At 47.9% G+C, this 22133-nt stretch overlaps 1 protein-coding gene across 6 annotated transcripts in view; it reads left to right on the plus strand.

The window, feature by feature from the left end:
- ARHGAP22 (Rho GTPase activating protein 22) overlaps positions 1–22133 on the plus strand; it is a 166107-nt gene that overhangs the window by 16577 nt on the left and 127397 nt on the right. For 5 of the 6 annotated variants that reach the window (XM_081244067.1, XM_081244068.1, XM_081244070.1 and 2 more), the window contains exon 2: positions 6682–6881. The exons of the other annotated variant lie outside the window; for it this stretch is intronic. In XM_081244067.1, coding sequence (XP_081100193.1) covers positions 6682–6881 — 200 coding nt within the window. The remainder of the gene's footprint in view (positions 1–6681; positions 6882–22133) is intronic. 6 annotated transcript variants of the gene reach the window in all.

Here is a 22133-nt window from a genome sequence, read left to right on the forward strand (position 1 = left end):
AGCTCAATATCAAAAAGAAAAACCAACCCAATCAAAAAATGGGCAGAAGACCTAAACAGACATTTCTCCAAAGAAGATATACAGATTGCCAACAGACACATGAAAAGATGCTCAACATCACTAATCATTAGAGAAATGCAAATCAAAACTACAATGAGGTATCACCTCACACCAGTCAGAATGGCCATCATCAAAAAATCTACAAACAATTAATGCTGGAGAGGGTGTGGGGAAAAGGGAACCCTCTTGCACTGTTGGTGGGAGTAAATTGATACAGCCACTATGGAGAACAGTATGGAGGTTCCTTAAAAAACTAAAAGTAGAACTACCATACAACCCAGCAATCCCACCACTGGGCATATACCCTGAGAAAACCATAATTCAAAGAGTCATGTACCACAATGTTCATTAGCACTATTTACAATAGCCAGGACATGGAAGCAACCTAAGTGTCCATTGACAGATGAATGGATAAAGAAGATGTGGCACATATATACAATGGAATATTACTCAGCCATAAAAAGAAACACAATTATAATTACAAAAGAAAAAAAAAAAAGAAATGCAATTGAGTCATTTATAGTGAGGTGGATGGCCCTAGAGTCTGTCATACAGAGTGAAGTAAGCCAGAAAGAGAAAAACAAATACCATATGCTAACACATATATATGGAATCTAAAAAAAAAAAAAAAGGGTTCTGATGAACCTAGGGGCAGGACAGGAATAAAGACATAGACATAGAGAATGGACTTGAGGACATGGTGAGGGGGAAGGGTCAGCTGGGATGAAGTGAGGGAGTAGCATTGACATATATACCCTACCGAATGTAAATAGATAGCTAGTGGGAAGCAGCTGCGTAGCACAGGGAGATCAGCTCAGTGCTTTGTGACCACCTAGAGGGGTGGGATAAGGATGGTGGGAGGGAGACGCAAGAGGGAGGGGATATGGGGATATACGTATGCATATAGCTGATTCACTTTGTTATACAGCAGAAACTAACACAACACTGTAAAGCAATTATACTCCAACAAAGATGTTAAAAAATAATTTTCTGCACTTCCTTGATAGGAAAAGGGCATGGGAGTTCCCTGGCAGTCCAGTGGTTAGGACTGGGCGCTCTCACTGTTGTGGCCTGGGTTCAATCCCTGGCTGGGGAACTAAGATCCTGCAAGCCACACAATGAGGCCCCCCCAAAAAAAAAATCACGGCTGGCCCTGCACCTTGATGCTGCCTGCATAGGCCTTTGTCCTTCTATGATAATGAATGAACCTTTGGGTCCTTGCATTCCATTTCCTCCACCCAGGTTTCTGACCTTCTGAGTTGGAGTGACTCTTGCTGTCATCCCTGGCAGCCTCTGTCACCTTGCGGACACTTGGGCGCACTCCTGTGCAGGCTGCTTTTCTCCTCCCTTCCTGGCATCTCTGAGCTGAAGCACTTAGGGCCCCGCTCAGTCTCGGTTTTGCTGGGGAAGGATTGTAGCATCCTCGGTGACCAGCACTGACTGGGCTTTGAATCCTGGCTTCGCCACATAACAACATTGTTGTGTAACCTTGAGTGTAACCTTCAGCTTTCTTCCTCTGAGTCTCAGTCAGAACATCTGAGAACTCAGGATTATTCTGAGGAATAAGTGAAATTACTCATGTCAGCTGCTGGGCTCCCACCCCCAACTCTGGCCCTTGCAGGCACTTAGGCATGTCCATCCCTTCCACTGCCACCCACCCTACCCTCACCTGTCCACCCATAGAGTTCCTTCTTTCTCCCATTTTGACCCCTCCTGGGCCAGCATTTCTAGGAAGGCCAGCCCAACGCTAATGCAATGAGGGCCAAGTCTACCAACACCCAATGGCTGTTCCAAGCTAAGCCCCCATCACCACCCGAGCAGGCCCTGAAGGAGGGAGAATTTGGATTCACAAACAGGCTGTGCCACTATGCACGGTGCAACCCCGGTGGCTGAAGAACACTTGTTGTAAGGGTTAGATGAGCAATTCATGAAGGTTTTTAGTGCAGTGTCATTCAGCAGATCCTGACTGAGTGCCCCCTATGTCCTGGGCACTGACCTGCAGCACCTCTCTCCTGGGCTGGCTCCCTCCCCGCGTTGCATTTCCCCTGGACACATCCTCTTGGATGTTAGAGAGATTGCAAAATCTAACATGTGCACCATCTTGCTGCCCCTCCTTGACTGCTGGCCTGTCCCCCTCTCCATACCGTCAGTCATCAGCCCTGCCCCCTAAATGTCTCTCACGGTGGCCCCTCCTCTCCACCCTCCCAGAGACTCACCCCCAGCCTCTACCCTCTGCCTCTCCTCCCCTGGCTTGTCCTGTCAGCTTTCCCAGTTTCCCAACAGCCTGGCTTCCGAGTAAGAATCTCAGGCCTCCCGGGCTCCTGGATGAGTCTGCAGGCCCTGGGCTCAGGGTCTCCTTGCTCAGAACTGACTGCCTGGACCAGGACCCCAGATTCTGAATTTAGGATTGCTCCAAACAGGCATGCGCTCACACACCTCACAAGCTTGCAAACACACTCACAGTCATACACCTTCACACATATGCATGCACCCACACTCTCAGACATACTTACAAACATACCCTCATTGTACACTCACAATGACACACACATGTGTGCACATACTTGCACACTGCAGCATGTACACACACACATTCACAAGCATATATGCTTGTAAACACACGCATGCACATGCACACTCACACATGCACATACTCTTACACACTCATGCACATACGTACTTACATACTAGAAAAAAACACACACTCATGCACACAGATTTTCCCAGGAGGGAGTTGGGCCCCCTAGCTCTCCATGGCCCTCAGCTTTGGGGAGAGGTAGATACATGCACTGCACAAACAATACTACTATACACCAGACTGTTATTCACACTATTCTAAAGGTGAATTTGAAGTGAAAAGAAAGAGACTAATTTTAGTGGAGTGACTCTTGGAGAGCTACATGAAGGAGGTGCAACGGGACCCAAATGTTGAGTGGAAAATAGGACTTTGACAGCGAAGATGAGCAAAAGGGCATTACACTGGGGAGTTGTCCAGTGTGACTAGACCCCAGGGCAGCAATTATTGGAATCACCTGGGCTGCTTCAACATCCAGATTCCAGGTCCTTCCCCCGGAAGTTGTGTTTCAACAAACCTGGAGACCGGATCTCCTAAGGTCCCAGGTAGGCGTTTTCAGCAAACCTGGAGACCGGATCTCCTAAGGTCCCAGGTAGGCTTAATATGCAGGCATTAGCAGCCTTTAGCCCCTTTGGCAGCCATTAGCCCTGGGCTGACGGGGAGGCTCATGGTTAGGCAGGGTTGGCGCTGTCCCTTTAACCGATCATGACCGCCAGACTGGGGTTGGAATTTACTCTGCACGTAATTGATAAATACCCTAACTACTGTGGAGAAAAGGAGTAAAAGCTGATTATATCTGCGTTTAGAAAGATTTCCTCGGCAGCTGCGTATCTCTTCTGGAGACTCCAGCAGAGGACAGGGAGCAAGAGGAAGGCATGCAGGCGAGGGATGATAAGAATTCGAATTGATTCAGTAAAACAGAAATGAAAAGAAAGAAGAGTGCAGGGCTTCCCTGGTGGCGCAGTGGTTGAGAGTCCGCCTGCCAGTGCAGGGGACGCGGGTTCATGCCCCGGTCTGGGAGGATCCCACATGCCGCGGAGCGGCTGGGCCCGTGAGCCATGGCCGCTGAGCCTGCGCGTCCCGAGCCTGTGCTCTGCAACGGGAGAGGCCACAGCAGTGAGAGGCCCACGTACCGCAAAAAAAAGAAAAAAAAAAAAAAAGAAAGAAGAGTGCAAAGAGAGAATCTTCAGAATTTAGACACTAATTGGCCGTGGGACTTGATGGGGAGGGGTTTGTGAAAACAACTCCAAGCTGTCAAGATTGGCCGGTCCCAGTCATGAGCCCTTGGTGAGCATGGGGGTGGGCAGCAGGCTTGGGAGATGTGAGTAGGCAGTAGACGTTGAATTTGAACATGGGCACAGGCGACCATGAACCATCCCTATGGAGATGTCCCCCATGGAGATGGTTTAACGTGAGCCTGAAGTTTCAGAGAAAGATCTGGGCAGAAATAAAGATGTGGACTCATGATGGAATGGAGGGCAGCTGGGGCAGCCCTGGGCAACAGCAGGGCTTTTGGGGAGAACAGGAGGAACTGAGGCCAGAACGGGCTGGGCAGGTGGTAAAAGACGTGGGTGTACCAGGCAGTGGGGCTCTGCAGCGGGGGAGGAAGGAAGAGCTTCAGGAAGAGGGTAATCAATGTGCCTGAGCACCAAAGGGTCTCAGAGGCTGAGCATCAGAATCAGACTGTCGGATTTCATCAGAGCAATTTCCAGGAGAGGACAAAACCTCCAAATGCAAGGGGTTGGCAGGGACTGGGGAGTGAGGAAGGAGAGACTGGGAGTGTGGTCCATCCTCTCAGGAGATGCCTGTCCGTACGAATAGGTGATCACATCAACCCGGCACACTCGTTGATCTGAGCCAAGAAGTAGCAAATGCTACTCCTGTTCTTTCCTTGCAAATTGGAGTGCCCCCTCCCCTGAGGTGGGCCCAAATTCTGGTCATCCTTCAAGGCTCAGCCTAGGCGCTCCTCCTCTGGGTGGCTCTGCAAATGTCTACAGCGGAAAGGTGCACCTTCATTTAAGTGTCTGCAGCCTTTGCCTGTCCACGTGGCCTGTGGCTCTTGCATCTCTGTGTGGCTCTTCTTTATGTTATTTCTCCTGCCAGCCTTGGGGCTCTGGGGGAACACAAACAACTCGGGGTTCTGCCCCATACCTAGAGGAGCTCTGCAGACTTGGAAGGCATGGATGAATGAACAAGTGATGAATGATTGTGCTTGTGAGCCGAAGAACTTGACTTTGAGGACAGCACCCTCCTCCTCCCCAGGTCACAGGCCTGCTCCTGGGCCAGAAACTCCAGAAACTCCCCTTAGTTCTGGAGCCTTAGAAGGTCAGAGCTGTTTGAGTTGAAATCTTGGCTTAAATGTTTACAGAACTGGAATATTTACATGGCTTGATTCAAGGAAATGCTGAAGACAGGAACAGTGGTTATTAATAAATCATAACAACAATGATTTTCCTTTCAAGATGCTCTATGGGCCTTATAAGTAATATCTGTGTGATTGATCGGCTGGGGGACAATCCGGGCTGGCTGGGCAGCTAAGTAGCATCTGCAGGAAGCGCCTCCCTGGTGAACTGAGGGGAGCAGGGGCTGGCCTCTCCTCTCCTCCACTGGAGCCCTGCTTCTGCCAAGGGCAGTTGATTCTGTACATCAACTATACTTCAATTTAAAATAAATAAAAGAGTAAGCCAAAGTAGCCCGTGATGTTTGACAACCATGTCTTACACCCATTACCTGCCTGGTGTGGTGAAGAGAGCCACAAGTGCAGAGCTAGATAAGACATCATGTCCTCCCATCCCTACCCCTCAGTCTAGAGGGGCAGAAAGGCAACCCCACAGATGAATAAATACCAGCCGTGGACCACATGTCCTGGTAGAGGAGGGAATGACTATCTGGAAGAGATCAGAAGGAAGGTTCCGTGGAGTTGGATCTTGAAGGATACATAGGAGCTCACCATGCAGCCAAGTCAGGGGTTGAGTAGGAAAGGGATGGAAGAAACAGCTGTGGGTTGCAGCGACCATGCGTTCCAATCATAAGTTAGGATCCGTGGTCTAAGAATTGTAAGTGTGATTACATTTGGACTCAGAGTTGTTCCTCCAAAGTCCAGGATGGCCCCTCCTAGTGACCACTGCAGCAGTATCCTTGATACTGGCCAGAGAGAGGAGAGAAACTTTCCCCAGGACAGAGGGGAGAGCGAGGGGAAGGGGTAGGGGAGGCATGGGAGGGGCAAGAACTCAATCACTGTGAAGGGCAGTACCAACCCTGGCAGAGCGCTGCTCAGTGGTATCTGCGGAGCAGGAGCGCTCGAGGCACTCGGTGGCTCTAGGTAGGAGGGACGGCCCCTTCACCCTGCCAGGGAGCCATCAACAAGTCACAGCAAGCAACTGCAGCAGAGGCCCTGCTGTGCAGGCCCAGCTGCCAGGATGATCCCAGGGAAGCAGCAAGGTGGTTTGCCAGGTGGAATGGGGGTTCTGGGCAATGGTGCTGAGATCTGATGCTGCCAGGGGAGAGGTGCCACGCAGGTACCAGGGAGGGAGTCTGCTGGGGCCAGCTCCCTTGGGGCCTGAGTGACAGGAACCCTGCTAGAATGTGAGCTCTAACAGGATCCAGATGTTTATGTTTCTTATTTCACTGCTTTTTCCCCAGCACCTATAACAGTGATTGGCACATAGTAGGTACTAATACATAGTTGCTGAATGAATGAATGAGTCACTGAACAAATGGAAAGCTGGATGGACGGATGGGTGCATGGAGGCATGGATGGATGAACAAACCTGGGGAAAGGCAGAATCTTGGATCCCAGAGACAAAGCAGAAACTAATCAGGCAGGCTGTGCACTCCCCCAGGTGGATGACCTTGGGCTGTGGTGCTGAGGGGTTCCAACCCATGCCCCTTTGAACCCAAGGGGGAGATAGGCCAAGCATGATCCTGCCTGGCTGGCCGAAACTCCCGTACTCTGGTCACCGGGAGGCTGGGATGCCAGGGTGGGGCCAGGACTGACCACTGGCCTGCCATCCTTCGTGCTCACTGTGTGTGTGCTTGGCTTCCAGCCCGCTCCAAAAGCCTGGTGATGGGGGGGCAGAGCCGGAGCCCTGGGCAGCCGCCCCGCCCCCGCAAGCCGGGCCCCGTCCTGAAGGCGGGCTGGCTGAAGAAGCAGGGGAGCATCATGAGGAACTGGCAGCAGCGCTGGTTCGTGCTGCGTGGGCACCAGCTCTTCTACTACAAGGACAAAGACGAGAGCAAGCCCCAGGTGAGGAGCGTGCGTCCTGTGTCCAGCGGGCATCACAGCGGGGCTCCAGGCGGGGGGGTGAGCGTGTTTAGCTACGTCCAGGAGAGGGAAGAAGGCCGAGGGTGACCCTCCCGTCAGCACCTCCACCCCTCAAGCACCAAGCCCCTGACTCCACTCAGCGTGACATTTCACTGCGATTTCCAAAGTGAGCTTTATCCCTCGCTACCACGTTCCTGGTATCACACCTTGTTTTACTGTGACACATCCACAGCTTCAGTAATGGAAATGTTCCCTTATAATGGTGATAGAGAACATCCCTCCATGGCTTAAAAATACAACTCTTGGGCTTCCCTGGTGGTGCAGTGGTTGAGAGTCCGCCCGCCTGCCAATGCAGGGACGCGGGTTCGTGCCCCGGTCCGGGAGGATCCCACATCCCGCGGAGCGGCTGGGCCCGTGAGCCGTGGCCGCTGGGCCTGTGCATCCGGAGCCTGTGCTCCGCGGCGGGAGAGGCCACAACGGTGAGAGGCCCACGTACCGCAAAAAAACAAAACAAAACAACCCTTCCTCATGTCCTTTTCAGCCTCTTAGTGCTTCCAAGGAGGACACAGGTGCACACATTCCATTCCTTGCATTATGCAGGGAAACGGGCACCCAGACAAATCTAATGTCATACTGAATTCTGGCTCGTGGTGAAACCCCTGTGTCAGAGGCCTCTGCCTCTCAGGGGAGGCTTCTGTTTTCCACCAGCACTGTAAGCTCCACCTCAGGCGCTTAACACATCTGCCTTTCTACCCAGTTCCACTAAGTTCACTCACTCAGAGCAGTCGGTGGCCTCACCCGCCATGGTGCAGCCTGGTCACAGTTGCCCTGTGCAGACATCATAACCGACTGCTCTGCGTGCTGCCGGCCAGGGTGGCTGGGCTTGCAGAGCTTGGGCAAGCTAACTCTTGTTATGGGATTCAGACAGAGAAAGGATGTCTGGGAGCTACCCTCGCTTCTCTTGGGGAAAATGGGGAAGGAAACTTGAAGGACTTCTTCCAAAGGTGGCTCCTAGTCATTGATCCAAGTTGGAAAGAAAAGGGAGAGCCCCTTGTTTGGGGTCAGGGGTCACAGAGCTTTGCAGGGCCGTAGCCTGTGCACATCCAGCAGTTCCACGGTGTGCTCAGGGGCCTGGGGGGCAGGGAGGGGGCTCTGTGATGGGCAAGGTAGAAGGAGGTACCTGGGCACAGCACGGTATCACGTCGTCAACACAGTGAGAAAATGACCCTGTCACTCCTCTTCCAAATTTTCTGAGTAGGAAGAAGGAATTGTCCTATCTTTAACACTTCTCCAATACTTGGGACCCTCCCTTAAAAACATGGGACTCTGGGGGTGGGAAGGAGCAGGCCTCATCTCAGAGACCTCAGTGGCACTAGTCACCAGCTGCAAGTTAATAACTTTCTGTCTTCACTGTATTTATTCTAGTGGTTAACTTTTGTTTATGGAAAGCCATACTTGTTTCCATTCGTGAGAGGCATAGCATGTTTTCGTTTCTAAAATATATCTAAGTTAAAAAACAAAAAGTGTTGCACAGCAGTGTGAGTGTACTTAATGCTACTGCACTGTACACTTAAAAATCATTAAAATGGTAAATTACATGTTATGTACATTTTAACACACACACAAACAAGTGAGACTGCTTAAGGAAAAGTTTTACACCAATACCAGTAGAGATGAGAGGTGAGGATGACAAAAATCATGAAGGTGGATCTAAGCTAAAGTTTAGGGAACTCTGATCTTGTCCAGCCTCCCAGGCTTTATAAAGAAGGAAAAGAACTCCCAGAGAGGTGGAGTGGAACAAACAGGAACTTGGAATTTGATCTGAATTAGGTCAGTCATGCTAGCTGAATAACTTGGTATAAGTCACTTAATTTTTTTTTTTACTTTCAGTTTCATGATTACTAAAATGGAGACATTATTACCTACCTCACAGAGATGAACTAAGAATTAGATTGTAGAATATATACGCAACGGAGCACAAATCCTAGCACCTGGGATACTTAAGTCTGGGTACCCTCATGCTCCCTCAGCCCTGCCTTTGCCTTGCTCCCTGTCTCCCCAGCCCTGCCCCTCAGCCTGCTCCCAAGATCAGGAACCACACCTCTGGCTTGCCCACCGCCATTTTCCTTCTGGCTTCTAAGTTTTGTGTTGAAGACCAGCCTTGGCCCTTCAATGGCATCTTGGCTTTCCTGGCTGTCTTGTTGGTGACATGTCACTCTGATGATGGTGATCAAAGTTGCCAGAGTCCCTAGCACCTCAGAGCCCTGCCTATGGCCCCTACTGTCATCCCCCTCCTGGCCCGCCCACAGCACCATCTCCTGGGAGAAATGCATTATGATGTTGGGTGAACCCAGTGGACTAAAGTAACACACTGAGGTTACCAGGCTACGTGTGGACCCCTGCCCCAGGCTTCCCCACATATTCTTCATGGTGAGTCTCAGGTGGCCCTCACCTGTCACTGCAGCTCCAGAAGGAACCTCCATCCCCCAGATTTCCCAGACTGGACATTCTTCTCCCTCACCTGCCACCTTCTCCAGACTTCAATGGCTTCTGGTGGAAATAGCTAATTGAATGGAAGTAATGACATCCCCAGTCACCAGCCTGGACAAAGGAGGAGCCCTGGGGCCTGACCCAAGCTAAACCAGTGCAGTCGTCACCGGGGAGCCATTGGATCCCTGAAAGGAGCCAGCATCTCCAACAGACGCCAGCATCATGCCCAGGGCTCCTCTTTTGGCCTCTCCGAGTCTCACTGACCCTGCCAGATCCTCATGGGAGATTATTCTTTTCCATAATCCCCCCTCCCCAACAAAGCCTGACTGCTCTGGCAGCCCTGTTGCTCAGGTTCCCAATCTCAAGGAGACTCTTGGTCAAATTTGACTCATTTATCTTTATAGTATGATCTCAAACCTACATGCCTGCTGGCAGAATAACCCTCAGATTTCCATTTAATTGCATGAACTACATGTAATGGACTAATTCTCAATATCTGGTTCCTGGAAAAATGGGCCCTGCTCACTGTTTACAGTGATAGAAGTGCCCAGGCAGTGAGCTCCCTCCTCACAGATGGCCTGTCATCTGTCCAGCATATGTAATTGTGGAGAGGAGGGATGTCCAGCTACCCTTGATGCTGCCCAGAGCACATACACGTGATAAGGATCACTCCCGGCCCACATTCTTGTTCTCTCTCCAAAGCCCTAGCTCTTCCCTTCTCCCCTTCTCGCACGAAGGTCAGCAGAGGACATAGAGCACAGAGATGGGGAAAATTCAAGATGGCGGAAGAATTGGCTCAGATGGAAACTCAGATAGAAAGACTAGGCAAAGGTGCGTTAAAACAGAACCTGAAAGTGTAGCCCTGTCCCTCCAGCTTTTCCCAATACACGTCCCTAATAGTTTCCAGCAGACGGATCCTACAGTTTTACTAATAAAAGATTCCAGGTTTTTTCTTCTTAAATAGTTTTAGCTTCTGCGAAATGTTTCTTGCACCATGAAAACTCCTGCCACATTCTTTCTTGATCAGCCTGGGCTGTTTCCACTGTTCGAGGATTCACTTTAAGTCTAGTTATCCCACTCCTTCACTGTGGGTTTCTTGGCTTTGAATAGAAATGGAATAGAATAGAAATGGAAAGTACAACTTCCAAAACGTGAGATGGAAAGAATGTAACAAATTAAATGTGATCATTTCAACAAATGGGCAGAAAATGAGGGGAGGAAAAAACAAAAGGAAAAGGTAAACAGAAAACAAAAAAGTAAATAAATAAGATAGCAAGAATAGGAAGAAACCTTTCACTTGTCATAATAAATGTGAATAGGTCAGATTCATCTGTCTCTTAAAAGACTGAAAGTGGAAGTCTGGCTTAAAAAAGAGAAAGTAATTAAAAAAAAAAAGGTTGAAAAACAAAACAATGGGAAAAACGTAAGCCAGCAAATGCAAGCAAAAATAAAGCAGATTTAGGAATATCAAAGTCAAATAGAATAGAATTCAAGGTGATAGGAACAAAAGGGAACAAAGAGAAACATTTCATTATAATATAAATAACAACCTACTGAGAAAATAGAGCAGCTGTGAACTTTTATGTTCTTAATGACATAGCTTTGAAGGATACTTAAACAAAGAAAAAGAATTCTCATTGTTCTCCATTTTTTTTTTTAAAAATGAAATTATAGAGACACATTCACTGACAATAGTGCAAAAGAAAAAAAGACTTAGAGATTAAGAACAAAACGACAGTGAGTGAGGGTATATATGCAAGAGAGAGAGAAATCTATACACATGGAAATAAAACACACACGTACTTCATAACACCTCCTAAGTTAATAAGAAAATCAAAACTTAAATTCAAACTTCTAGTCAAGGATGACAGAGTTAAAAACCCCAAAATTCCAATAAAGAGCACTAAAGGTGTGCTTGTGAAGGTCTGGACACACCTAGGTGGAGAGGGCAGGAGGGAGACAGCCGCATTCTGGATGCTGGACAGCAGGTGGGTGGGAGGTAGCTGATCAGCAGACCCCAGAGAGCTAAATTCCAAGCCAGCACCACAGAGAGCACAAAAATCCGCTGGGTTTGCAAATCCCCTCACCGCCCAGCAAAGACTCAGACATTGGCAGGACCAGTTATCTCTGGAAATGAGGGCAAAAGAAGAGCTCCAAACAGGAGTTCTTACTGAAAGTCAGTTTATAAAGCAGTTAAGAGGGTTCCCTTTTCACCACACCCTTTCCAGCATTTATTGTTTCTAGATTTTTTGATAATGGCCATTCTGACTGACGTGAGGTGATACCTCATGGTAGTTTTGATTTGCATTTCTCTAATAATTGGTGATGTTGAGCATCTTTTCATGTGCCTCTTGGCCATCTGTATGTCTTCCTTGGTGAAATGTCTATTTAAGTGGTCCACCCATTTTTTAACTGGATTGTTTGTTTTTTTGATATTGAGCTGTTTGTATATTTTGGAGATTAATCCTTTGTCTGTTGTGTCATTTGCAGATATTTTCTCCCATTCTGAGGCTTGTCTTTTTCTCTGTTTATGGTTTCCTTTGCTGTGCAAAAGCTTTTAAGTTTAATTAAATCCCATATGCTAACGCATATATATGAAATCTAAAAAAAAAAAAAATGGTACTGATGAACCTAGTTGCAGGGCAGGAATAAAGAGGTAGACATAGAGAATGGACTTGAGGACGTGGGGTGGGAGGGGGAAGCTGAGGCGAAGTGAGAGTGGCATCGACATATGTACACGACCGAACGTAAAATAGTCGGCTGGTGGGAAGCAGCCGCACAGCACAGGGAGATCAGCTTCGTGCTTTGCGATGACCTATAGGGATGGGATGGGGGGATGGGAGGGAGGCTCAAGAGTGAGGGTGTATGGGGACATGCGTATGCATTTGGCTGATTCGCTTTGTTGTGCAACAGAAACTAACACAGTATGGTGAAGCAATTATACTCCAATAAAGATCTATTAAAAAAAAAAAGCAATTAGGTCCCAGATCTCCCGAACCACCTTGTGCAAAGCTGTGACTGCCCTCCCTCGTTAAGGCATAACACTTGGAAGGAAGCTGAGGACGCTGCCCCGTCATTGGCGGGGGGTGGGTACCACACTAGAACAGGAGGCTTAGAGGGAGGTGGGCATGCATATCAGTTACTTAGCCCTCCCAGTCTTTATCCCACACTTGGCTGCCAGATCTCAGCAGTCAGGAATAGCCCTCAGGAAGAAAATGAAGAATTTTCACTGGCGAATCTGACAGGCCAAGAAGAAAAACACGAAATATACTGACAGGAGGGGTCCCCCATGAAACAGACTAGGCAGATCTCTCTCTCTCTAAACATTCACCGCCCACCCCCATACAATTTCCATTCAGCTGCTTAGAGAACTGTAACTAGTAGGAGTAAAGAAGCTTGGGTCACTAGAAGGTGACTAGAAGGTGACTAGAAGGTCACTGGAAGGTCACTGGAAGGTGACTAGGAGAATTCACCCAAAGTGAATTCTTTCACTTAAGGAAAGAATTGCATATGAAGGCCAGATGAACACAGGAAAGGGGGAAAAAAACAACTTGGAGGCAATAAAAACTGTGCAGGGGGGAGAAAACTTTTAACTAAAACTGTCTTTAACATCCTCAGAGAGAGACTATAAAAATGGACAGTCAGAGCACAGACCAGGTCCCAGAATTCAGAAATAAAATACCAGAAACAGAAACCCAAACGAAGGGCTGGATGAAAGACTTAACATAATCTCCCAGAAAGAAGAACAACAGAGAGGAAAAGAGGAGAGACAACTCAGTGTCTGAGAAGAAGTTCTAGAAAGAGAGATGAAAGTCATCCTTAGAAAAAATATTCAGTTAAATTAAATTTCCTAGGATGGGAGTATAAACAGTGAATGCTGACTGATATAACCAAAGTTACTGTGGAGGTTCAGGAAGTCACATAGGGAGGGGCGGCGGGGAGGGTAGTTAAATAAAGCAAAATCTCAAACTGCCATGCTGGGAATTCCATAGATAATGCCTAAAATTTTAAATCAAGACATGGTAATGTAAGGATCTTATTTAGAAATAAACATAAGAAAAGAAAAAAAAAACCTCACCTAAAAGAGCTGAAAGTGGTGACTAAGATTTGGGCAATGGTAGAAGAGGAAGAAATTGCTGTCTTATAACAAGCCTCGTAGAGCTATTTGATGCTCTAAACTGTGTTTAGATATAACTTTCACTAAAAAAAATAAGTGAAATAAAACTAAAATAGTTTAATTTGGGGATTTTCAGAATATAGCTACTACAAATCAAAGCTATAGGGTAAGGCTTTGGGGAGAAAATGGAGAATGAGGTGAGGATCAAAAAACTTGAGATTTATCTGTATTACAGTTGGCCCTTCATATCTATGGACTCTACAGCCATGAATTCAACTGGGCTTAAAACTATTCAGAAAAAGAAAAAATTTCCAGAAAGTTCCAAAAAACAATACTTGAATTTGCTGTACACTGGCAACTATTTTACTTAGCATTGACATTGTATTAGGTATTATAAGTAATCTAGCGATGCTTTAAAGTATATGGGAAGATATGCTTAGGTTATATGCAATTACAAGCATTTTATATAAGGGACTTGAGAATCCGAGGTTTTGGGTAACTTCATGGGGGAGCAATATAGGAACCCTTCCCTGCTAGTACTGAGGGGTGATTGTCTTTTCATTTCTCACAATGAGACTGTATTTATTTATGTCCATATTTTAAAATAGTTTAAGTTAAACAAGGAAAGAAAAACTAAAAGCAGAAAAGGAAGGCAACAGGGACACAGCCCTAGAGAGTTCTCTTCAGGTAACCAGAAAGGGGAGCAGACAAAGGGCTCCCTCTTCCAGGCAGAGTCGCCAAGCCCAGCTGGTCTCTGCAGAGCTGGCCTTGGCACACTGGAGGTGCTCAGAAATTGTGTAACTTAACGTTTGGAGGTGGGCGATATCAGGCAGCTCATGCCCAGGGTGGAGCGCAGGGCCTCTGAAGCAGAAGCGTGAGGATCATCGTGTTGTCAGGAGCCCAGACTGCACACGTGGTACCAGAAGCTGGATGTGGATGGCTCGGGTGTCACACTCAGAAGCTGGGTCCTGGCAGCACTGGGGGGCTGTGAGGTTTGGGAGCTCAGACTTAGCCTTCCTTACTCCGAGAGGAAAGTCATCCACGGCAGCACAGGCAGGGAATGTCAAGGTGCCAGGCTGGAGGCAGAAAGACCATCCAAATGGGGCTGTTGTCCTGACAGCCAGTGTGGCCTAGAAGGCGGCCAGGTGCTGGAACAAGGGGCTGGGGAGACTTGACAGCAGCAGGGGACAAATCGTGGGAGCTGACACCTGCGTCCCTGGGTGGCAGTCTCAAGTCTACGTCCATGTGGCCGATGCAGCTGTAGGTTCTAGCAGAGGCGATTTAAAAATCACTTTGAGCGCAGGCTGGGTTTTGTTTTATTTTGTTTTCCAGAAGCGTAAGTAATGGGAGTGGGAGAGAAAATTGATTTAAAGTTTCATTTAATTTAGAGTAAAAGGTTGGAATTGCGAGGAGGAGAGACAAGATGGATGGGAAAGCAGAGGCACTTCTAAGAGACGTTAATATGGGGCAATCAGAAACCAGCAGTCTTTAAGAAAGAGGAAACCTCAGGGGAGGAAAGAGAGGCCATCTGACTCCAGAACTTGAAGGTCACAGGGAATGTTCCAGCAAGCTGCCAATCACCCCTTTCCTCCTTCCTTTGTTTACCAAGCTTGAATGTCAAGGACAAAAACGGTGCTGTCATGAGCTGGCTCCGTGGGTCCTGGCTCCTGAGGAAGGTGCCTGGGTTGTCTCCATGTTCCGGATGAGGGGATTTGGGGGGCTGGCATCAGGCCTAGGTTAGTGGATGTGTTACCATAACGCCTGAAGTCTTTGCTTAATGCCTGCCCATGGAACCTCACAGCTTTGGCTGGTAAGCCTCTACCCACCAGGGCCCTTGTCTCAGCTCTATCTGGGGGCATAATTAAGATGCTGTCAGGCTGGTCTGAGCCAGTCCATGCTCACAGCAAGTCACAGAGCAGCCCATGTGTCAGATGCTCTTTCACATCTAGACCTTGTAAGTCCAACTCAGCTGGAGTTGATTCAGCTAACACTAACTGACCATCCTTCATCAGTTGTAAACTGTTACTCAAACTAGCCTAGGGCTTCCCTCGTGGCGCAGTGGTTGAGAGTCCGCCTGCCGATGCAGGGGCCACAGGTTCGTGCCCCCGTCTGGGAAGGTCCCATATGCCGCGGAGCGGCTAGGCCCGTAAGCCATGGCCGCTGAGCCGGCGCGTCCGGAGCCTGTGCTCCGCAACAGGTAGAGACCACAACAGTGAGAGGCCCGCGTACTGCAAAAAAAAAAAAACCCAAAAAACAACAACAAAAAAAACAGCCTAGAGGTCATTATTGTTATTGTTGTTGTTACATTGTTGCTGTTGTTGACATTGCTACTGTTAATTTATAACACTTCCTTAGTTGTATGTTTTCTCCCTTCTAGTCTGTACACTTCATTCACGCAGGGCCTCAGTCTATATTATTACTTGTCTTTTCCCACCACCCAGCACAGTGCCTGACACATAACTGATATGCAGTAATATTTGATACTTACATGAATAATTGAATGAATGAATGAGTGAATGAATGAAGAAATGAGTAAATTGACTGAATGAGTGAACACTGATCCAGCTTGTTAGATCTTTGGTGGGAAAATATTTCATTGTTTTTGTAAAGTGCTTGAAAAGTGACAAGGAGCTTATTGGACTGCCTTCCCCTATTAGAATATAAGCTCACCGAGGTCGGGATTTTGTTTCTTTTGTTTACCCTGTATCCTGATTGTCCAGAACAGTGCCTGACACCTAGTAGAAGCTCAATAAATCCCTTTTATTTTATTATTTATTTATTTTATTTATTTATTTATTGTTTGCAGTATGCGGGCCTCTCACTGTTGAGGCCTCTCCTGTTGCGGAGCACAGGCTCCGGACGCGCAGGCTCAGCGACCATGGCTCATGGGCCCAGCCGCTCCGCAGCATGTGGGATCTTCCCGGACCAGGGCACAAACCCGTGTCCCCTGCATTGGCAGGCGGACTCTCAACCACTGCGCCACCAGGGAAGCCCTAAATCCTTTTTAAATAAACATTCATAATTTCCATTGAGCCTCACAGCAACCTTAACAGGGCAGATACAATTCATTTCCATTGTATAGGTGGGGAAAACGATGTTCAGAAGGGTGGAATGGAAGCTTGCATACTCTGGAAAGAAAATAATATTTGGAATCAGAGAACCTGGGTTCAAATCCCATTTATACCACCTACAGGTTGTAGATTTAGGCAGTTAATTGAAGCCCCTCTTGCTCCCACATTTGGTGTGTTGTTCTGAGGCTGCCCTGAGAGTTGGACAAATGGCAGCTGGCGGCAGTGGTGGTATTAATGCTGCCTAAACACTCAGGGACAAGATTCCTGTAATTCTTAGAATGGGATCTAAGATAGAAGTCCTCCAAGAAGGCTTCTAAAATGACATGTGAAAAGCAGGTGACAGAGCCTGGAAGCAGGAATCACCTGAACCCGTGAGGCTCCCTGAGAGCAGCCCTGTGTTGCCCTTTCCAATTAAGAGTCCAGGTTGTACCTTAGCAAGTCGTTTTACTGAATCCTTCATGACAGATTTCCGAATTTTGGCTTCACTGCTTACTAGCTAGCTACCAGAGAAGGTATTTCCCTTTCTGAGCCTCAGTTTTCTTTTTATGAGATGGGAATAACCACACCTACTGTATAGGGCTGCTGTGAGAGTAAGATTAAACATATTGGAAACAGCCTAGTGTTGGCCTTCTCTCCTCGGTGGAACTGTACACAGTAAAGGGTTAGCAGTCATCCAGCTCAGTCAAGCAAGAGAAGTCCTGTGGCATGCAGCATGGCCCTGATCTCGGCTCTGCCTTGCTTCATGGATTTAAGTCAAAATAAAAGCTAACACTTACATGCATACGAACCAAGCACGATCCTAAGTGCTTGGCATGTATTGACTTAATTCTCACAGCAACTCTACAAGGCACCTGGTAGATAGTCTCCAAGGATAGCTGTCCCTATCCCTCCCCTGCCTATGCACACACCCCTCCTCCCAACAAGAAGTGGAGTTTCCTTCCTTTCTTCTGCACCTGAGCTGCCCTAGTGATTACTTGACCAATAGAATGAGACAGAAGTGATGCCATGCAAGTTCGAGGTTTGGTCCTTGAGACACCAAGCCGTTTCTGCTTTTGCTCTGGGAAGCCACTGCCATGCTGTAAGGATGCTTGAGTGGACCACAGAATTATGAGGAGATGGACCACATGGCCCAGACAGACAAGCAGGGCATCCTGGGGCCTTCTGGCCCATTCCAACCACCAGCAGCCAGGATGAGGGGTCTGAACTCCTGCCCATATGAGAGACAAACTGAATAAGAAATTTGGAGAAGAGAAATCGTGGAAAGGGCGCTAGATCAGGCACTGCATCCTTATGCGAACAAGACTATATTTATTCTGTGAACCTCCAGAAGCTATAGCCCGGACAAACAGAATTGCACGGAGGCCACTGTGCCCTCCGTATAGGAAAGATACTTTGTTCCCGTGGAGTGGTCTGCTGGGCAGGGGTGAGCTCCAGTCCCTGGTGCTGGGCAAGCCGAGGCCAGACCATCACTTGACTAAGCAGCTTGGAGGAGAGTCTGTTGCTGGGTAGGAAGGTGGCCACAGATGATCTCCAAGTGCCTTTCAACTCTCAAAGCCAGGAGGTCAGTGGAGACCTTATAAGGCAAGGAGGAATGGAGGGACAATACCTAGAGTCAGCCAAACCATAGAGGTTTTCAGAAGTTCCATCCTGGATGAGTAAGAAAGAGAAGCAGGCAAGCTGTGGGGGTCTGGCCAGAGCAGGGGGATTTCCCAGAATTCCTGCGGCTGATGCCACTCCCGGTCATTAGTGGCCATTTAGTGCCAAGCTTAATGGTGGCTCCTAGCAAAGATCTTGCAGAGACACAATTGGCGGCAAGAGAGCTGATGTGTACAGATCCTGGTGCAGTGGGGCTTTTGCATCTGGCATCTCCACCAGTCACATCTGGCCTCGTGAACTTGCCCCTGACCCCCTGAGAGGTCCAGCAGAGCCTGATTTCACTTCCCCCTTTATACTTTCCACCTGCACATCTCTGTGCACAGAAGAACAAGGGCTTGGTTACCTCCCTAGCAGCTCCCAGAGATCTTGGCACAGCAAACTCCAGTTGATCAAGCTGTGCTTAGAGGAACATGCGTGAGTGAGAGGGAAGGACACTGAAGCATCACACAAGCCCTGCTCGCCGCCTCAGGATAGCTCAGTAGCTACTGAGCAAACGTCCTCCACAGGGCGGTAGGAATAACCATGAGCTAACTGGGAACTGATATTAACGTTGCCATTAGCGCCCCAGAAGAAAAATTAAACAGTAAATGTTTTCTTGTTTTAAATGTCCTTGGGGATAACTTCAAATGCTGCTTTTGTGAAGAAATACTCACTGGAGTCTTATTAAAAGAAAAAGAGTCATCATTTATTTAGGTTCAAATGTCAGAATGCCTGGCTTTTTCTTAAGGGATACTTTATGTTTTTGTAGCTATTTGAGAAAGGTAACTCCCCTCTACTAAGAGATCAAAATGAAAATTCTTGTCAAATAGTTATTTAAAATGAAACAGAAATGTATTTAGTAAATTCAGAATTGGTGGCAGCAGCCAACTCGTTTTTAAACAATTTTTAAACTGTTTAGTTAAAGCAATTTTTTTCTGCATCTGACCTGTCAAGGAAAAACATAAGATGGAAGTAATCATCCAAAAATATGAGTTTTCAAGCTTATCTTGCCCCATATACCAGTGGTTCTGAAAGCGACCGCTGGAATAACAACATCACAATACATTATGAGTACCTACAACTCATCATTATATGACAAGATTTTGCCACTGTCGTGGTGAAAGAAAACCCAGTTACTAAGAAGCCTGATGACACGCTTGGGAGTATGTAAATCACAAGTGCCAAGTGTCTTGGTTGCCCCCGAATTATTTCGTACTCAGAGTGTCTCTGCCTACAGAATGGATCTTCATCTTATAAAAATGGCTTCTATGTTTCCTTCAATGTGGCTGCCGATTCATGGAAATGTAATAAGCTTCTCTCAGGCTCTGCTAATTTAAGTCAGCCACGGATATTCATTTACAGTATTTAAATGTCTTCCACTTAAAATAGATCAATCCCTTGGCTTTCAATTGAACCCAGTTAATTTACAGTAATAGCTGGAAGCCTGGTTGGTAGATGACTCATTTTGTCAATTACTAGGCAAAAAACTGAATCGAATGACATTGAGGCAGCATGGAAAACATATCTTATTCATTGTTTCATGAGCATAACTTACTTTTAATTACATTTGGGACATTCTAGCTCATTCATACTGCCTAAACACTCAGGGACAAGATTCGAGTACTGAGTTACTGTTTATCAGCAAAATGGAGGTGATCTGGGGGTGCTTCTGTGGGATTGCTGCCTCGCCTGGTCTGCTGAGGGTGATGGGTAGGCTTCCTGAATGATCCTTTGCAGAGGATCGCGATGGGGTGTGCCTTCCTCAGCAGAAAGCAGCACGTGCCCCTCAGCGGCAGTCTGCTCAGCAGGTCAGCCTGGCACAGATCAAAGCAAAAGAATCTGTACCGCGTTTCTCAGACTGACTTGCTCTCCACTAAACAGCATAGCAGTCCTCTCCCAATTCACCGTATACCCCAGAGCCTAGCACTAGTTGCAGGACCTGGAGAGCAGTAAGACAGACCAAACCACTTCCAATCAAGACCATCCAAGGCAAGCCCCCCAGACCCGGCATCACCATGTCCCGACAGTGCATATTCTGAGCAGAAACACACTTCCCAGGGAATGTGCTCCAAGGCCCAGGCCAGCCTGAGTGGCAGGGGCAGCCTCTGGGGCAGACTGTTCATCATGGGGGGAGAAGTCTGGAAGCTGTGCAGCCCCAGAAACATGGCAGAGACAGCCGCGTGGAAGAATAGCCCTGTGGTTCAGTGCTGCAGACCCTGGGCTGTGGAGAGGCAGTGTCCCCCTGGACTCCTCACAGCATGGGGTGGAGGCCACGCAACGCTGCCTACCAAAGGCTCCTAGTTCTGTAGCAGAGGCTTTTCCACACCTGCCATGTGGGCTCCAAAGAGCCAAGGGCAGAGTTAGCTTCTAGGTGGGGCAGAAATTGACACCAACATCTGCCTGAGTCTTGGGTCAGAGAACATACTGGAAAGAAGTGGCTGACCAGTGAAGACTCACTCCCCTATAGGAAGCTCAGAGCACGTGGCCTCTGATGGCTGGTTCCCTTCTGAGTGCATCAGCCCTCGATTGCAGTTAACCGATGCAGCCACCAAATGGGCATCAGAGAGAGTAGGCTTAGTTCTCCCTGCACTCCTCCAGCTAGAACACCAGGTATTTTAAGGAGGCAAAGAGACCTACCATTCAGTCCATTGAGCCAAGGAGGAAGGGGGGCATTTTCACACTCCCAGGACCTCCCACTGCCCAGCGGAAATCCTTTACAGATTGGGCATTTGGCCAGGGACAGTGGGAGCCATGACCCCTCTCGGACAGTGACCTTTATCCTTGCGGGGTTTCTTGTGCTCCAGTCCAAAGGGTCAGGCAGGAAGGGGGTTCTCCACAGCCATCGTAGCTGGAGGCCAGAACCCAGACCTTCTGCCATGCCCTGCTCAGAGCTGTGACCCTGAGAGCTAGGCAGATCCCAGCAGCCTGTGCCCCCCCAAGGCTGTATCACAAGTAGATGGGCCTGCCCTCTCATTGCTTTTCCTTCCCACCATCCAGTCAGAGGAGCAAGAGAATAATCAATTAAATGGCTTTGCATAGAAATACAGTGTTTCAATAGTACTATGATTTTATTTATTTTTTTAAATTTATTTGTTTATTTATTTTTGGTGCGTTAGGTCTTCGTTACTGCGCACGGGCTTTCTCTAGTTGCGGCGAGTGGGGGCTACTCTTCATTGCAGTGCAGGGGTTTCTCACTGCGGTGGCTTCTCTTGTTACAAGCGTGGGATCTAGGCGCTTAGGCTTCAGTAGTTGTGGGTTGCAGGCTCTAGAGCGCAGGCTCAGTAGTTGTGGTGCATGGGCTTTGTTGCTCCGCAGCATGTGGGATCTTCCTGGATCAGGGCTTGAAACTGTGTCCCCTGCACTGGCAGGCGGATTCTTAACTGCTGTGCCACCAGGGAAGTCCCAGTACTATGATTTTAAAACTTTTTTATTGGGCCAGGTGAACAGTCTGGGACAAAATTATCTGAAATGTGTTTACTCAAAATAACATCTAGGGCTTCCCTGGTGGCGCAGTGGTTAAGAATCTGCCTGCCAGTGCAGGGGACAAGGGTTCAAGCCCTGGTCCGGGAAGATCCCCATGCCGCGGAGCAACTGGGCCCATGAGCCACAACTACTGAGCCCACACACCACAACTACTGAAGCCCGCATGCCTAGAGCCCGTGCTCCGCAACAAGAGAAGCCACCACAATGAGAAGCCCACATTCCGCAACGAAGAGTAGCCCCTGCTCACTGCAACTAGAGAAAGCCCATGCGCAGCAACAGACCCAACACAGCCAAAAATAAATAAATAAAAATAAATACATTTATTAAAAAAATAAAATGACATCTAAGTAGTTAAAATAAACAATGCTAAATATTCCTGAAATCCCAGCACCTAAACAAAATAACAGTTTACCTCTTGCTATGGCAAGTCTGCTGTGG

This window comes from Mesoplodon bidens (assembly GCF_964165515.1).
Source record: "Mesoplodon bidens genome assembly, chromosome: 1".
NCBI classification, from domain to species: domain Eukaryota; kingdom Metazoa; phylum Chordata; class Mammalia; order Artiodactyla; family Ziphiidae; genus Mesoplodon; species Mesoplodon bidens.